At 43.5% G+C, this 14,254-nt stretch overlaps 1 protein-coding gene across 6 annotated transcripts in view; it reads right to left on the reverse strand.

Moving 5' to 3' along the window:
• The window catches only part of PHTF1 (putative homeodomain transcription factor 1), a 52,460-nt gene that overhangs the window by 29,594 nt on the left and 8,612 nt on the right, over positions 1–14,254 (reverse strand). For 5 of the 6 annotated variants that reach the window (XM_062191993.1, XM_062191992.1, XM_062191990.1 and 2 more), the window contains 2 exons: positions 7,909–7,978; positions 7,291–7,449 (listed from right to left, as the gene is read on the reverse strand). The exons of the other annotated variant lie outside the window; for it this stretch is intronic. In XM_062191993.1, the coding sequence (XP_062047977.1) occupies positions 7,291–7,449; positions 7,909–7,978 (229 nt within the window). The remainder of the gene's footprint in view (positions 1–7,290; positions 7,450–7,908; positions 7,979–14,254) is intronic. 6 annotated transcript variants of the gene reach the window in all.

Consider the following 14,254-nt stretch of genomic DNA (forward strand, 5'->3'; position numbering starts at 1 on the left):
ATAAGTTAGGTGCTCTAAGAGAGTTCCATCACAGAACACGAGATGCTGTTTAAGACATTGTGAAGAGCTGCTGTTCTGCTCACAGGAAGCGTTCTTCCCCAGGCCCAGGGTTTTACAGAAAGCAATCAGCAAAGCTGAGATCTGAACCTAACTCTCAGACTCCAGAGTCCTCACTCCTAACTACTGTGCCATACTGCCTATTTGTATATGCATATGGAATGTTCAAAAAATAAACAAATGCAAAAATATCCAAAATTATCTCCACAAATGTCCATAGGCAGACAAGTTTACATGAGTCCTTTCAGACTAAACTGTTCCTGTGTAGAGAAAATGAAAATTATCAAATGTATTTCATGCCTTAATAAAATCCTGATACCCAAACATAAAAATGGCATCACCAAAACAAAAAAGTCCTGTCCCTGATAACTTGTGAATTTGGATATAAATTCACCACTAAAAAGTAAGCATCCTGCACTAGTCCAAGTGATCAGTTTCAGTTCACAACTGATCACACTGATAGGCCTAAGAGTCAAAGGGCTCACATAAACAAGACTAGTGTCTGCTAATACTAACTGATAGAATTAAAAAGGAGAGGCCGGTGCCGCAGCTCAATAGGCTAACCTGCAGCGCCAGCACACCGGGTTCTAGTCCCGGTCAGGGTGCTGGATTCTGTCCTGGTTGCCCCTCTTCCAGGCCAGCTCTCTGCTGTGGCCCAGGAATGCAGTGGAGGATGGCCCAAGTGCTTGGGCCCTGCACCCCATGGGAGACCAGGAGAAGCACCTGGCTCCTGGCTTCGGATCAGCGAGATGCGCCGGCCGCAGCGCGCTGGCCACGGTGGCCAAAAGAAAGACCTTTCTCTCTCTTTCTCTCACTGTCCACTCTTCCTGTCAAAAAAAAAAAAAAAAAAGGAAAAAAAAAAGAATTAAAAAGGAGAGAAGGATCCAATTTGGGAAGTAGGATACACAGCAGACTCAGAATGGCAGGTGTCCTAAACAGCACTCTGGCCTCAGAATCAGCCCTTAAGGCATTCAGATCCAGCTAAAAAGCCCATGAGAGTATTTCAGGCATGGAAAGCCAAGATACTCTGGCAAAAAAAAAAAAAATTACCTAAATTAAAGATCTCCATGAGTGAGATCCCAGTGGAAAGAACGGGCCATCAAAGAAGGAGGTACCTTTCTCTGAAGGGAGGAGAGAACTTCCTCTTTGACTATGACCTTGTCTAAATAAGAGCAGAGTTGGTGAATTCAAAAGGCCTCCATAGCCTTGACAACTCATGACAAGAGCCTCAGATGATTACTGACGCCATAAATAAGAGCCTCAATTGTTAAATCAACAACAGGAGTCACTGTGCACTTACGCCCCATGTAGGATCTCTGTCCTTAATGTGTTGTACTATGTGAATTAACGGTATACCTAGTACTCAAACAGTACTCTATACTTTGTGTTTCTGTGTGGATGCAAACAGTTGAAGTCTTTACTTAGTATTTACTAAATTGATCTTCTGTATATAAAGATAATTGAAAATGAATCTTGATGTGAATGGGATGGGAGAGGGAGCAGGAGATAGGATGGTTGTGGGTGGGACGGAGGTTATGGGGGGAAAAAGCCGCTATAATCCAAAAGTTGTACTTTGGAAATTTATATTTATTAAATAAAAGCTAAAAAAATAAAAAGTAAGCATCCTGAAGGCAGGAATTTTTGTGTTTTGTTTGCCCCTATACCCAGATCAGTACCCAGCAGATAGTAGGCACTAAGTATCTGTTGAATAAATGGCTGAAATGCTAACAAAGTGAACAACAAAGCAAACGAATAATTCACAATCATGCAGGGTTTATGTTAGAAATTCAAATATAGTTTAAAAGTAGGACATCTATCTTGGCACCTAGAAGAATACTTGGCACAGGCATGGTAGGCTCAAGTACTTCAAAATCTAAGAGAAGCATTAAAAAACTATTAGAATTAATGAGAATTAAGCACTGAAAAATTAATACTAATAAAGTATATGGTTGGATTCGTCCATTTTCTATTACTATAACAAAACACCTGAGGCTGGATAACTTGTAAAGCAAAATGTTTGGGGCTGGTGCTGTGGCATAGCGGGTAAAGCCATTGCCTGTGATGCTGGCATCCCATATGGGCACTGGTTTGTGTCCCAGCTGCTCCACTTCCAATCCAGCTCTCTGCTGATGGCCTAGGAAAGCAGCAGAAGATGGCCCAAGTGTTTGGGTCCCTGCCATGCACATGGAAGACCTAGATGAAGCTCCTGGCTTCACCTGGGCCAGCACTGGCTGTTGCTGCCATCCACTGTCTCTCCCTCTCTCGAAAGAAAGAGAGAAAGGAAGGGAGGGAGGGAGGGAGGAAGGGAGGAAGAAAGAAAGAAAAAGAGAAAGAAAGGGAAAGAAAGGAAGGAAGGAAGAGAAAGAGAGAAAAAGAAAAAGAGAGAAAGAACGGGAGGAAGGAAGGAAGGGAGGGAGGGAGGGAGGAAAGAGAGGGGGAGGGAGGGATGGAGGGAGGAAGGAGGGAAAGAAGAAAGAAAAGAAAAGGAGGTAGGCAGGAGAAAGGAAGGAAACGAAGGAAGGAAGGGGCGGGCCAGTGCTGTGGTGTGGCGGGTAAAGCTACCGCCTGCAGTGCCAGCATCCCATATGGGTGCCGGTTCTAGTTCTGGGGCTCCTCTTCCCAGCCAGCTCTCTGCTATGGCCTGGGAAAGCAGTGGAAGATGGCCCAAGACCTTGGGCCTCTGCACCCATGTGGGAGACCTGGAAGAAACTCCTGGCTCCCGACTTCAGATCAGCTCAGCTCTGGTTGTTGCAGCCATCTGGGGAGTAAATCAGTGGATGGAAGACCTCTCTCTCTGTCTCTACCTCTCTTTCTAACTCTGTCTTTCAAAAAAATAAAATAAATATTTTTAAAAAATGATAGTTTTTTTGTTTGTTTTGTTTTTTTTGACAGGCAGAGTGGATAGTGAGAGAGAGACAGAGAGAAAGGTCTTCCTTTTGCCGTTGGTTCACCCTCCAATGGCCGCCGCGGTAGCGCGCTGCGGCCGGCGCACCGCGCTGATCCGATGGCAGGAGCCAGGTGCTTATCCTGGTCTAGTTTTAAATGATGGTAAGCCCATATGAAGGATTACTATGCAGCCATTCAAATGAAAGTCATGAAGATTTAGCTAAAATTGAAAAAAAATGAAGTTTGGTTCCTAATTTTTTTTTTTTTTTTTTTTTTTGACAGGCAGAGTGGATAGTGAGAGAGAGAGAGACAGAGAGAAAGGTCTTCCTTTGCCGTTGGTTCACCCTCCAATGGCCGCTGCGGCCAGCGCATCTCGCTGATCCGAAGCCAGGAGCCATGTGCTTCTCCTGGTCTCCCATGCGGGTGCAGGGCCCAAGCACTTGGGCCATCCTCCACTGCCTTCCCGGGCCACAGCAGAGAGCTGGACTGGAAGAGGGACAACCAGGATAGAATCCGGCGCCCCAACTGGGACTAGAACCCGGTGTGCCGGCGCCGCAAGCCGTAGGATTAGCCTGTTAAGCCACGGCGCCAGCCTGGTTCCTAATTCACACTGACTTCATTCTGGGGACTCACTTAGCCACATATGGCAAAGCGGCTACTTTCTGGGCATCAAAGATACAGAACATTTCCATCACTTCAGAAACTACTGGATAGCACAGTCATAACTGAAAAATTAAAGCTGCAAGTTCAGTCAAGGGCACTTTAAAAAGCTCATGGAAAATGGAATTAAAAAGAGAAGTTTATTTTGGTATAATGTATTTTGAAAACCATGCATATGATCAGTCTTCAAAAAAGATTATGGAGGGGCCAGTGCTATGGCGCAGCGGGTTAAAGCCCTGGCCTGAAGCATCGGCATCCCATACGGGCACCGGTTCTAGTCCCGGCTGTTCCACTTCTGATCCAGTTCTCTGCTATGACCTGGAAAGCAGTAGAAGATGGCCCAAGTCCTTGGGACCCTGCACCCATGTGTGAGACCCGGAAGAAGTTCCTGGCTCCTGGTTCGGATTGGCGCAGCTCCGGCCGTTGAGGCCATCTGGGGAGTGAACCAGTGGATGGAAGACCTCTCCCTGTCTCTACCTCTCTTTGTAACTCTGTCTTTCAAATAAATAAAATAAATCTTTAAAAAAAAAAAATCATGGAAATGTGTATTATGAGACCCCCTATGCATGGATTCAAAATTTTCACATCAAAATAAACCTCTTTCAATTCTATTTTTCCATAAACATTTCGAAGCACCCTTTTATATGCATATTCTTCACTCCATAATTATAAATTTTTAAAGAAACTGGCACAGATAAAATCATCCATGATTCTTTCACCTTAATCCAACCTACTTTTTGCTCTAAATCATTTCTCTCTGCACAGGTATAGCCATAGTAAACACTACCTACTTTCTGAAAGTATTCCAGGAAGACAGTGAGGACACAGCAGTAAAGAGAATATATTGAGTCCCTGCACGTAGTGAGAAGAACAGTATCAGGCAGTAATGTATAAGGCAACTCTATGTGAGTTACATCTGAGGTTTTGTTTTTTAAAGATTTGTTTTATTTATTTGAAAGGCAGTGTGACCGCAAGAGAGAGAGAGAGACTGTCCAACCACCATTTCATTCTCCCAACAGCCAGGGCTGGGCTAGACTGAAGACAGGAGCCAGGAGCTTCTTCCAGGTCTCCCAGGTGGGTGACAGGGGCCTAAGCACTTGGGCCATCCTCCGCTGCTTTCCCAGTGCATTAGCAGGGAACTGGTTCAGAAGTGGAGCAGCGGAGACTCGAACCTGAGCCCATATGGGATATCTGCATTGCAGACAGCAGCTTAACCCATCACACCACCATGCTGACTCTGAGCTGAGGTTTAAAGACAAGAAAAAGACACCCACTTGAAAAGCCTTAACAATGTTCAAATGAAAAGGAGAGCTCTGTATAAGGAACAGAAAAACAGCCATGATGCCTACGGCGAGCATGGATGTGGAGAGGTGACGTCTGAGAAGACAGCAGGGAACGGATTAATGAAGGATATTATAGGTCATTTTATTCTAAGGCCAATCGGGAGTCATTAAAGAGCTTTAAGCAGGAAAATGACATGATACTGTTTCTGTTTTTATAAGGCTTTTGTAATCGCTGTGGAAAGAATGCTTGGTAGAAGGAAGGCTCACAGCAGACATTATTCCAGTGGTCTGACAGAGATGCTGGTGCAGAGGAACAGGCCAGGAGATAGAGCTTACAGGCTTGGTGACAGACTAGACCGAGAGCTGATCGTAACACAGCATAGGAAGACTTAGTTTCTCCCTTGAAAACTGGGTGATTAAAGGTATCATTTAGTGAAATAGAGAAAATCTAAAGGAGAACAAATCTGTCCCCGCCCCCAAAATAAAACCCAAGAGTTTCATTTCTCATATGATCAAGTTCATGATAACCAATTAAATTTCCATTTGAAAATGTCAAGAAGGGGGCAAGCACTGTGATGGATAGCTGGTTAAGCCACCACCTGCAGTGCCAGCATCCTGTAAGGGAGCTGCTTCTAGTCCTGGCTGCTCCACTTCCGATCCAGCTCCCTGCTAATGCACCTGGGAAAAGCAATGGAAGATGACCCAAGTCCCTGGGGCCATGCACTCCCGTGGGAGACCCAGAAGAGGCTCATGGCCCCTGGCTTTGGATCGCCCCAGCTCTGGCTATTGTGGCCATATGGGGAGTGGACCAGCAGATGGAAGATCGATCTCTCTCTCTCTCTCTCTCTCTCTCTCTCTGCCTCTGTCTCTCTATAACTCTGCCTTTCAAATAAAAAAATAAATCTTAAAAAAAAAATTCAAGAAGGCAATGGGACTTACAAGTCTGAAGATCAGCAGAGAGACCTGGCCTGAAGGTATAAATTTAGGAATCACTAGTCTATCAGTTATATTTAAACAATGGGTCATGACGAGAATACCTAAAGGACAAGAACAAAGGATCCAACCTGGAAGTAATCTAATATTTAAAGGTCAGGCAGAAGGGCCGGCGCCATGGCTCACTTGGCTGATCCTCCGCCTGCGGTGCCGGAATCCCATATGGGCTCCGGGTTCTAGTCCCGGTTGCTCCTCTTCCAGTCCAGCTCTCTGCTGTGGCCCGGGAAAGCAGTAGAAGATGGCCCAAGTGCTTGGGTCCCTGCACCCACATGGGAGACCAGGAGAAGCACCTGGCTCCTGGCTTCAGATCAGCGCGGTGTGCCAGCCATGGCGGCCATTTGGGGGGTGAATCAACGGAAGAAAGACCTTTCTCTCTGTCTCTCTCTCACTGTCTAACTCTGCCTGTCAATAATAATAATAATATCTCAAGAAACTCAACAAAATCAAAATAATCCAGTTAAGAAATGGGAAAGACTTGAACAGGCATTTTTCTTTTTCTTTTTCTTTTTTTGCAGTAGGTTCTAGTCCCGGTTGCTCCTCTTCCAGTCAGCTCTCTGCTATGGCCCGGGAGTGCAGTGGAGGATGGCCCAGGTGCTTGGGCCCCTGCACCTGCATGGGAGACCAGGAGGAAGCACCTGGCTCCGGGCTTCGGATCGGCACAGCTCCAGCCGTAGCGGCCATTTGGGGGGGTGAACCAACGGAAAGGGAAGACCTTTCTCTCTGTCTCTCCCTCTCACTGTCTGTAGCTCTACCTGTCAAATAAATAAATAAATAAATAAATCTTAAAAAAAAAAAAAAAAAAAAAAGGTCAGGCAGAAAAGACTGAGAAGACCTAGCCAGTGAGACAGGTGGAAATAAATTCAGAGACAAGAGAGAGTTAGGCATCATGTTTGTTCTCTCCAAGCAAATAATTTCAAGACGATTCCCAAATGATACATGTCCTTTCAATTCTTTGTACTTTAAACCACAAATGAGAAAGTAAATATAAGAACAGTAGGTCTGAATTATCTAACACCAAAAGCAGCAAAAAAAAAAAAAAAAAGTCACAGGGGCCAGCATTATGGCGTAGTGGGTAAAGCCACCACCTGCAATGCCAGCATCCCATATGGGTGCTGGTTCAATTCCTGGCTGCTCTACTTCTGATCCAGCTCTCTGCTATGGCCTGGGAAAGCAGTGGAGAATGGCCCAAGTCTTTGGGCCCTTGCACACGCGTGGGAGACCTGGAAGAAGCTCCTGGCTTCTGATCAGCACAGCTCTAGCCATTGTAGCCATTTGGGGAGTGAACCAGTGGGTAGAAGACCTCTCTCGCTCGCTCGCTCTCTGTCTCTGCTTCCATAACTCCATCTTTCAAAATAAATAAATCTTAAAGAAAAAAAAAACAGTCACAGCTTATTCCAACTCTTTGAGTTACCTTGCATGAGGTAAAGCAGTAGCAGCCAAACAAAGATTCTTAAAGAGGTAACCTGAATCCACCAGTTGCTGAACAGTGGGAAAAAAACAACTCGAACAAGCCCCTTCCGAGTCAGAGATGTCCACGGAATTTCAGGTTTGGCTTTGGCAAAAGTTGAGCCTTTAAACATACAATAAAGCAAAAACATCAATCATTTATCTACACTATACTGATACCCAACTGTCTTACCACATGAAAAAACAAGTGACAGCAAAAACTGGCATATAACCTGTTCAGTTACAAAGAAGGCTCATAAATTTAAGGACTTCTGGCCTCAATCATTAGACAACAAGCTCATCCAAGGCTTGCTGGAATGTTACAGAATGTATTTTTCTTAATTACTCGACAGCAAGCTTCCGAGTTCTTGCTCTTTCCCTTTTAGGAAAGCCGTGTCATTTATAGAGCCACACAGCACCAAGGCAAAGGGGAAAAGTGCTAACACCTAAGCAATGAGGGAAGAAAGTTACTTTTGGAAATTAAAGCGCACCATCATAAAGGCACATCACTTAAAAATAATCCTTAGTAGCACTATGAAATAATGATAATATGCCTAAGAAACAAATTCATCTTAGAACTCACCTCTGATTAAGTCAACATCAATCAAGTCTGGCTTTATGTGACCCATCTTTTTTGGTTTGTTTTTGAAGCCCTAGAATAAAACCAAACAAAGCAAAACCAGAAGTAAGTAAAAAAAAATTGCCCCTTTAAATATAAAAGATAAACTTCCATTTCTTTTTCTCCACATCTGACTCCTTGTTTTTTGTTTGTTTTGTTTTTTTAAGTTTATTTATTTTACTTGCAAGGTGGAGAGAGGTCGAGAGAGATCTTCCATCCACTGGCTTACTCCCCAAATGGCTGCGATGGCTGGAGCTGAGCCAGTCCAAAGCCAGGAACTTTTGTTCTGGGTCTCCCACACGGGTGCAGGAGCGCACGGACTTGAGCCATCTTCCACTGCTCTCCCGGCACGTTAGCAGGGAGCTGGATCTGCACTGGAGCAGCCAGGAATCAACAGGCACCCACGTGGGATTCCTGCACTGCAGGCAGTGGCTTAACCAGCTATACACCACAATGGCAGCCCCCATGTGACTCCCTTTCACTAGGGATGCTTTAATCCTAATGCTCCTTTAAGGAACTTGTGTCATTAACACTTATTTTGTTTTCATTTTTAGTTTTATTAACAAAGCATGCACATGATTTACCACTTTTTAAAATTATCCAACACTGCCAAAAGATCAGTAAGCAGAAAGTAACAGTCCCCTGGGCCACCTCTCCTCTCCATATCACTCCTCAAAGACAAATTTAAACTTCTTGTAGCTGTTTCTCTTTGTAGTTTACTTCTACATTTCTAAATAATATGCTTATATTGCTATTTCTTTCTTTTAAAGACTTATTTATTTGACAGGCAGAGTTACAGAGAGGGAGACTTCGGGGTGGGAGGGAAGAGACACAGACACAGGTCTTCCATCCGCTGATTCACTGCCCAAATGGCCACAATGGCTGGAGCTGGGCCAGACTGAAGCCAGATGCCAGGAGCTTCTCCTGGGTCTCCTTTATGGGTGCAGGGTCCCAAGCACTTGGGCCGTTTTCTGCTTTCCAAGGCACATTAGCAGGGAGCTAGATCAGAAGTGGAGCAGCCAGGACTTGAACCAGCTCCCATACGGGATGCCAGTGCCACAGGCAATGGCTTTGCCTGTTATGCCACAGTGCCAGCCCCTACATATCAATTTTTAAAAACTGATTTTAAAATTACCAGAAATCCCCCTCTCAGAACTCTATCTGCTGCTCCAACTGAACCAATGGCATCACTTGTTTCAACGAAATAAGCTTCAAGGGGCGTGAGTTTGGCCTTGTGGGGCGCCCGTGTCTATCTGAATACTCAGGTTTGAGTCTAAGCTCTGCTCCCAATTCCAGTTTCCTGCTAATGCACACTCTGGGAAGCGCTTGCCACCCACATGGGAGACCTGGAACGAATTCCCAGCTCTTGACTTCAGCCTGACCTAAGCTGTTGCAAGAACTTGGGTAGTGACTAGCAAACAGAAGATCTTGGTCTCTCTCTATCTCTGCTTTTCAAACAAATATAAAATTTAGAAAAGAAGTTTCAAGTGTCTTTACTGCATAGCTCAGCAGGCTAAACCACTGCCTGCAATGCCAGTATCCCACTACTGGAGAGCCAGCTGGCGTCTCAGCTGCTGTACTTCCAATCCAGCTTCTTGCTACTACAGCTGGGAAGGCAGAAGGTGATTCAAGTACTTGGGCTTTTGCCACCCATGTGGGAGAGCAGGATGGAGCTTCTAGCTCCTGGGCTCCACTTAGCCCAGACGTGGCTGTTGCAGCCATTTAAGACAGAAGATCTTTTTCTGTCTCTGTCTCTCCCGCTCTCTGTAGTTCTGCCTTTCAAAAAAAAAAAAAAAATGTTTTTAAAGGCAACGATGGGGCTGGCGCTGTGGCATGGTAGGTTAAGTCTCTGCCTGCAGTGCTGACATCCCATATGGGTACTGGTTCAAGTCCCAGCTGCTCCACCTCTGATCCAGATCCCTGCTAATGGCCTGGGAAGGCAGCAGAAGATGGCCCAAGTCCTTGGGCCCCTGCACCCACAGGGGAGACCCAGAAGAAGCTCCCCAGCTCTGGTCACTGTAGCCATTTGGGGAGTGAACCAGTGGATGGAGGACCGTCCCCCTTCTCTCTCTGCCTCTGCAACTCTGCTTTTCAGATAAATAATTTAAAAAAAAATTTTTTTTTTTAAATGAAATCCTATCTTTAAAAAAAATTTTGGGGGGAGCTGGCGCTGTGGCACAGTGGGTTAACACCCTGGTCTGAAGCACCAGCATCCCTTATGGGCTCCAGTTCGAGACCCAGCTGCTCCACTTCCGATCCAGCTCTCTGCTGTGGCCTGGGAAAGCAGTAGAGGATGGTCCAAGTCCTTGGGCCCCTGCACCTGTGTGAGAGACCCGGAAGAAGCTTCTGGCTCCTGGCTTCAGACGGCCCAGCTTGGGCTGCTGTGGCCAATTGGGGAGTGAACCAGTGGATGGAAGACCTCTCTCTCTCTCTCTCTCTCTCTCTCTCTCTGCCTCTCTTCTCTCTTCTCTCTGTAACTCTTTCAAATCTTTTTAAAAAAATTTTTAGAAAGGTAAATGATATATTTTAAAACGTAATTTCTCATGATAATCGGTGGGGCCATATAATCTTCTTCTAAGTAGGAAAGTGAATAGTTAGGGAAAATACCATATACAGTTAAGTCTTTGACTCTAAACCTCATGCCTAAATGTTAATGAGATTTGTTGGCTTTGCAACTAGTATAAATAAAGGTTCCTGGTATATCCAATTTTCCCATATAGCATATCTCTTTACCTACCAACCTATCTATCTCACATGGAAATACAAAATTTTCTACAACTTTTACTTAAATTCATATATATATGTGTGTGTGTGTATACATACATATTCAGGAGGGAAAATTTCAAAAATCCTTTTTATTAAAATATTCATATACAAGGCTAATAAAAAGTAACTCCAGCCTTATCCTTCCTTACCCTGGACTCCTATTTCCTAGCTATTTCTTCTTTCTCCTTATTTAATTTTTTCAATTTTTTAACATAATATTTACCTTCTTACTTTCATATGATCTAAAAGATAAATGTTTATTTAAAATGATAATATCAACAATGAACAGGATCATTATACCTTCTAATAAATAAAAATAATGACAAATTATATACAAGATAGGAGGAAATAATTGAGAACATTATATATATTTTTTAATGTGCTGGCCTTTTTTTTTAATCTATTTTATTTATTTGAAAGAGTTATGGAGAGAGAGAGAGAGAAAGAGAGAAAGAAAGAGGTCTTCCACCTGCTGGTTCACTCCCCAAATGGCACCAACTGCTGAAGCTGAGCCAATCTGAAGCCAGGAGCTTCATCCAGGTCTCCCATGTGGGTGCAGGGGCCCAAGGACTTGGGCCATGCTCTGCTGCCTTCCCAGGTGCATTAGCAGGGAGCTGGATCAGAAGCAGAGTAGCTAGGACTCAAACTGGCATCCATCTGGAATGCTGGCGCTAGTGGCTGGGGCTTTAACCTGCTGTACCACAGCACCGGCCTCGCTTGCAGTAATTTGAGGAATCAATCAGCAGATGGTAGCTCATTCTTTTTTTTTCTTTTTTTTTAAAGTAAAACAAATGGATACAAATTAAAAAAAAAAAAGTTAAAAACAAGAACTGGCATAGGTGTTTGGTACAGTAGTTAATACACCAGTTGTGATAATAACATCCCACATCAAAGCATCAGCTCTGAATCCAGCAACCCCACTTCTGATACAATTTCCTGTTAATGCACGGAGAGGCACAATGTGATGGCTCAAGGGCTTGGACCCCTGCCAACTTGTGGGAGCCCTGGATGGGCTTCTTGGCTCCTGCCTTCAGTCTGGCCTGCCCACAGCTGCTGATCGCTCTGGAGGAGTGGAACAGCAGATGCATCGCTCTCTCCCTCTGTCTCCCTGGGCTTCAAATAAACACAAATCAATAAATAAGACGTTAAAACAATCAATGGTAACAGAAAGAAAATAAAATATGATACACACTAACCCAACTATATAAATAATTAGTTTAAATGTGCATTATCCAAATGCACCAATTAAAAGAGACTAGTAGGAGAAAATTAGAAGATCCAATGTTGTATTGTCTACAGAAAAATCATTTAAATTTAAAGACACAGGGCCGACACTGTGGAGCAGTGGGTTAAAGCCTGGCCTGAAGCGCCAGCATCCCATATGGACACCGGTTCTAGTCTCGGCTGCTCCTCTTCCGATCCAGCTCTCTGCTGTGGCCTGGGAAAGCAGTAGAAGATGGCCCAAGTCCTTGGGCCCCTGCACCCACGTGGGAGACCCGGAAGAAGCTCCTGGCTCCTGGCTTCGGATGGATGCAACTCCGGCTGTTGCGGCCATCTGGGGAATGAACTAGCAGATGGAAGACCTCCTCTCTCTTTCTCTACCTCTCTCTGTAACTCTCTTTCAAATAAATAAAATAAATCTTTTACAGTGGAGGATGGCCCAAGTGCTTAGGCCCTGCACCCGCATGGGAGACCAGGAGGAAGCACCTGGCTCCTGGCTTCGAACTGGCACAGCGCGCCGGCCGTGGTGGCCATTTGTGGGGTGAACCAACGGAAGGAAGACCTTTCTCTCTGTCTCTCTCTCACTGTCCACTCTGCTTGTCAAAAAAAAAAAAATTTAAGACACATGGAGAGTACCTGTGGTCATTTTGGTCAAAGGAGAACACCACTTTTTTTTCTTTTTGATTTTTTGTTATTTATATAAAAAGAAACAAATTTCATGAATTTAATGTATCATTTTATTTTATTTTATTTTATTTTATTTTATTTTATTTTTTTAGATGTATGATTCATTTATTTGATGACAGGTAAAAAACACGTGAAAGAACTAAAATCATAATCTAGGAAATACATCTGGATAAATAAGAAGCTGTAAGTTAGCATTTTTAAATAGTCTACCATGAAACTGGAAAAATTATTTCAGAAAAGCCAAGTCTGAGAACCTAAAAATTAGATTATCAAAATAAAGAAAAAATTCTGAGCTACTTAGCAAAAAGTATAAAACAATATAAAGGGATAGATATCATGCTGGAATCATACTTCTCGATAGTGACATATTAACACAGTGTATAAAAATTTTGAAGAATAAACAATCCAAGGTGTTATTTCCAGACAATGTTTCTTTTTTTTTAACTTTTATTTAATGCATATAAATTTCCAAGGTACAGCTTATGGATTACAATGGCTTCCCCCCCGCCATAACTTCCCTCCCACCCGCAACCCTCCCCTTTCCCGCTCCCTCTCCCCTTCTATTCACATCAAGATTCATTTTCAATTATCTTTATATACAGAAGATCAGTTTAGCATATATTAAGTAAAGATTTCAACAGTTTGCACCCACATAGAAACACAAAGTGAAAAATACTGTTTGAGTACTAGTTATAGCATTAAATCACAATGTACAGCACATTAAGGACAGAGATCCTACATGAGGAGTAAGTGCACAGTGACTCCTGTTGTTGACTTAACAAATTGACACTCTTGTTTATGGCATCAGTAATCACCCTAAGCTCTTGTCATGAGTTGCCAAAGCTATGCAAGCCTTTTGAGTTCACCGACTTTGATCATATTTAGACAAGGTCATAGTCAAAGTGGAAGTTCTCTCCTCCCTTCAGAGAAAGCTACCTCCTTCTTTGATGACTTGCTCTTTCCACTGGGATCTCACTCACAGAGATCTTTCATTTAGGTGTTTTTTTGTTTGTTTGTTTGTTTGTTTTTTTGCCAGAGTGTCTTGGCTTTCCATGCCTGAAATACTCTCATGGGCTTTTCAGCTGGATCCAAATGCCTTAAGGGCTGATTCTGAGGCCAGAGTGCTGTTTAGGACATCTGCCATTCTATGAGTCTGCTGTGTATCCCGCTTCCCATGTTGGATCGTTCTCTCCCTTTTTTGTTCTATCGGTTAGTATTTTCAGACATTAGTCTTGTTTATGTGATCCCTTTAATCCTTAGTCCTATCATTATGATCAATTGTGAACAGAAATTGATCAAATGGACTAATGAGATGGCATTGGTACATGCAACCTTAATGGGATTGAATTGGAATCCCCTGGTATGTCTCTAACTCTACCATTTGGGGCAAGTCAGCTTGAGCATGTCCCAAATTGTATATCTCTTCCCTCTCTTATTCCCACTCTTATATTTAACAGGGATCACTTTTCAGTTAAGTTTCAACACTTAAGAATAACTGTGTATTAATTACAGAATTAAACCAATAGTATTAAGTAGAACCGACAAAAAAAAAATACTAAGAGGGATAACATATTAAGTTGTTCATCAACAGTCAGGGCAAGGGCTGATCAAGTCACCGTTTCTCATAGTGTCCATT

The sequence above is a fragment of the Lepus europaeus genome, chromosome 5, assembly GCF_033115175.1.
Source record: "Lepus europaeus isolate LE1 chromosome 5, mLepTim1.pri, whole genome shotgun sequence".
Taxonomy (NCBI): domain Eukaryota; kingdom Metazoa; phylum Chordata; class Mammalia; order Lagomorpha; family Leporidae; genus Lepus; species Lepus europaeus.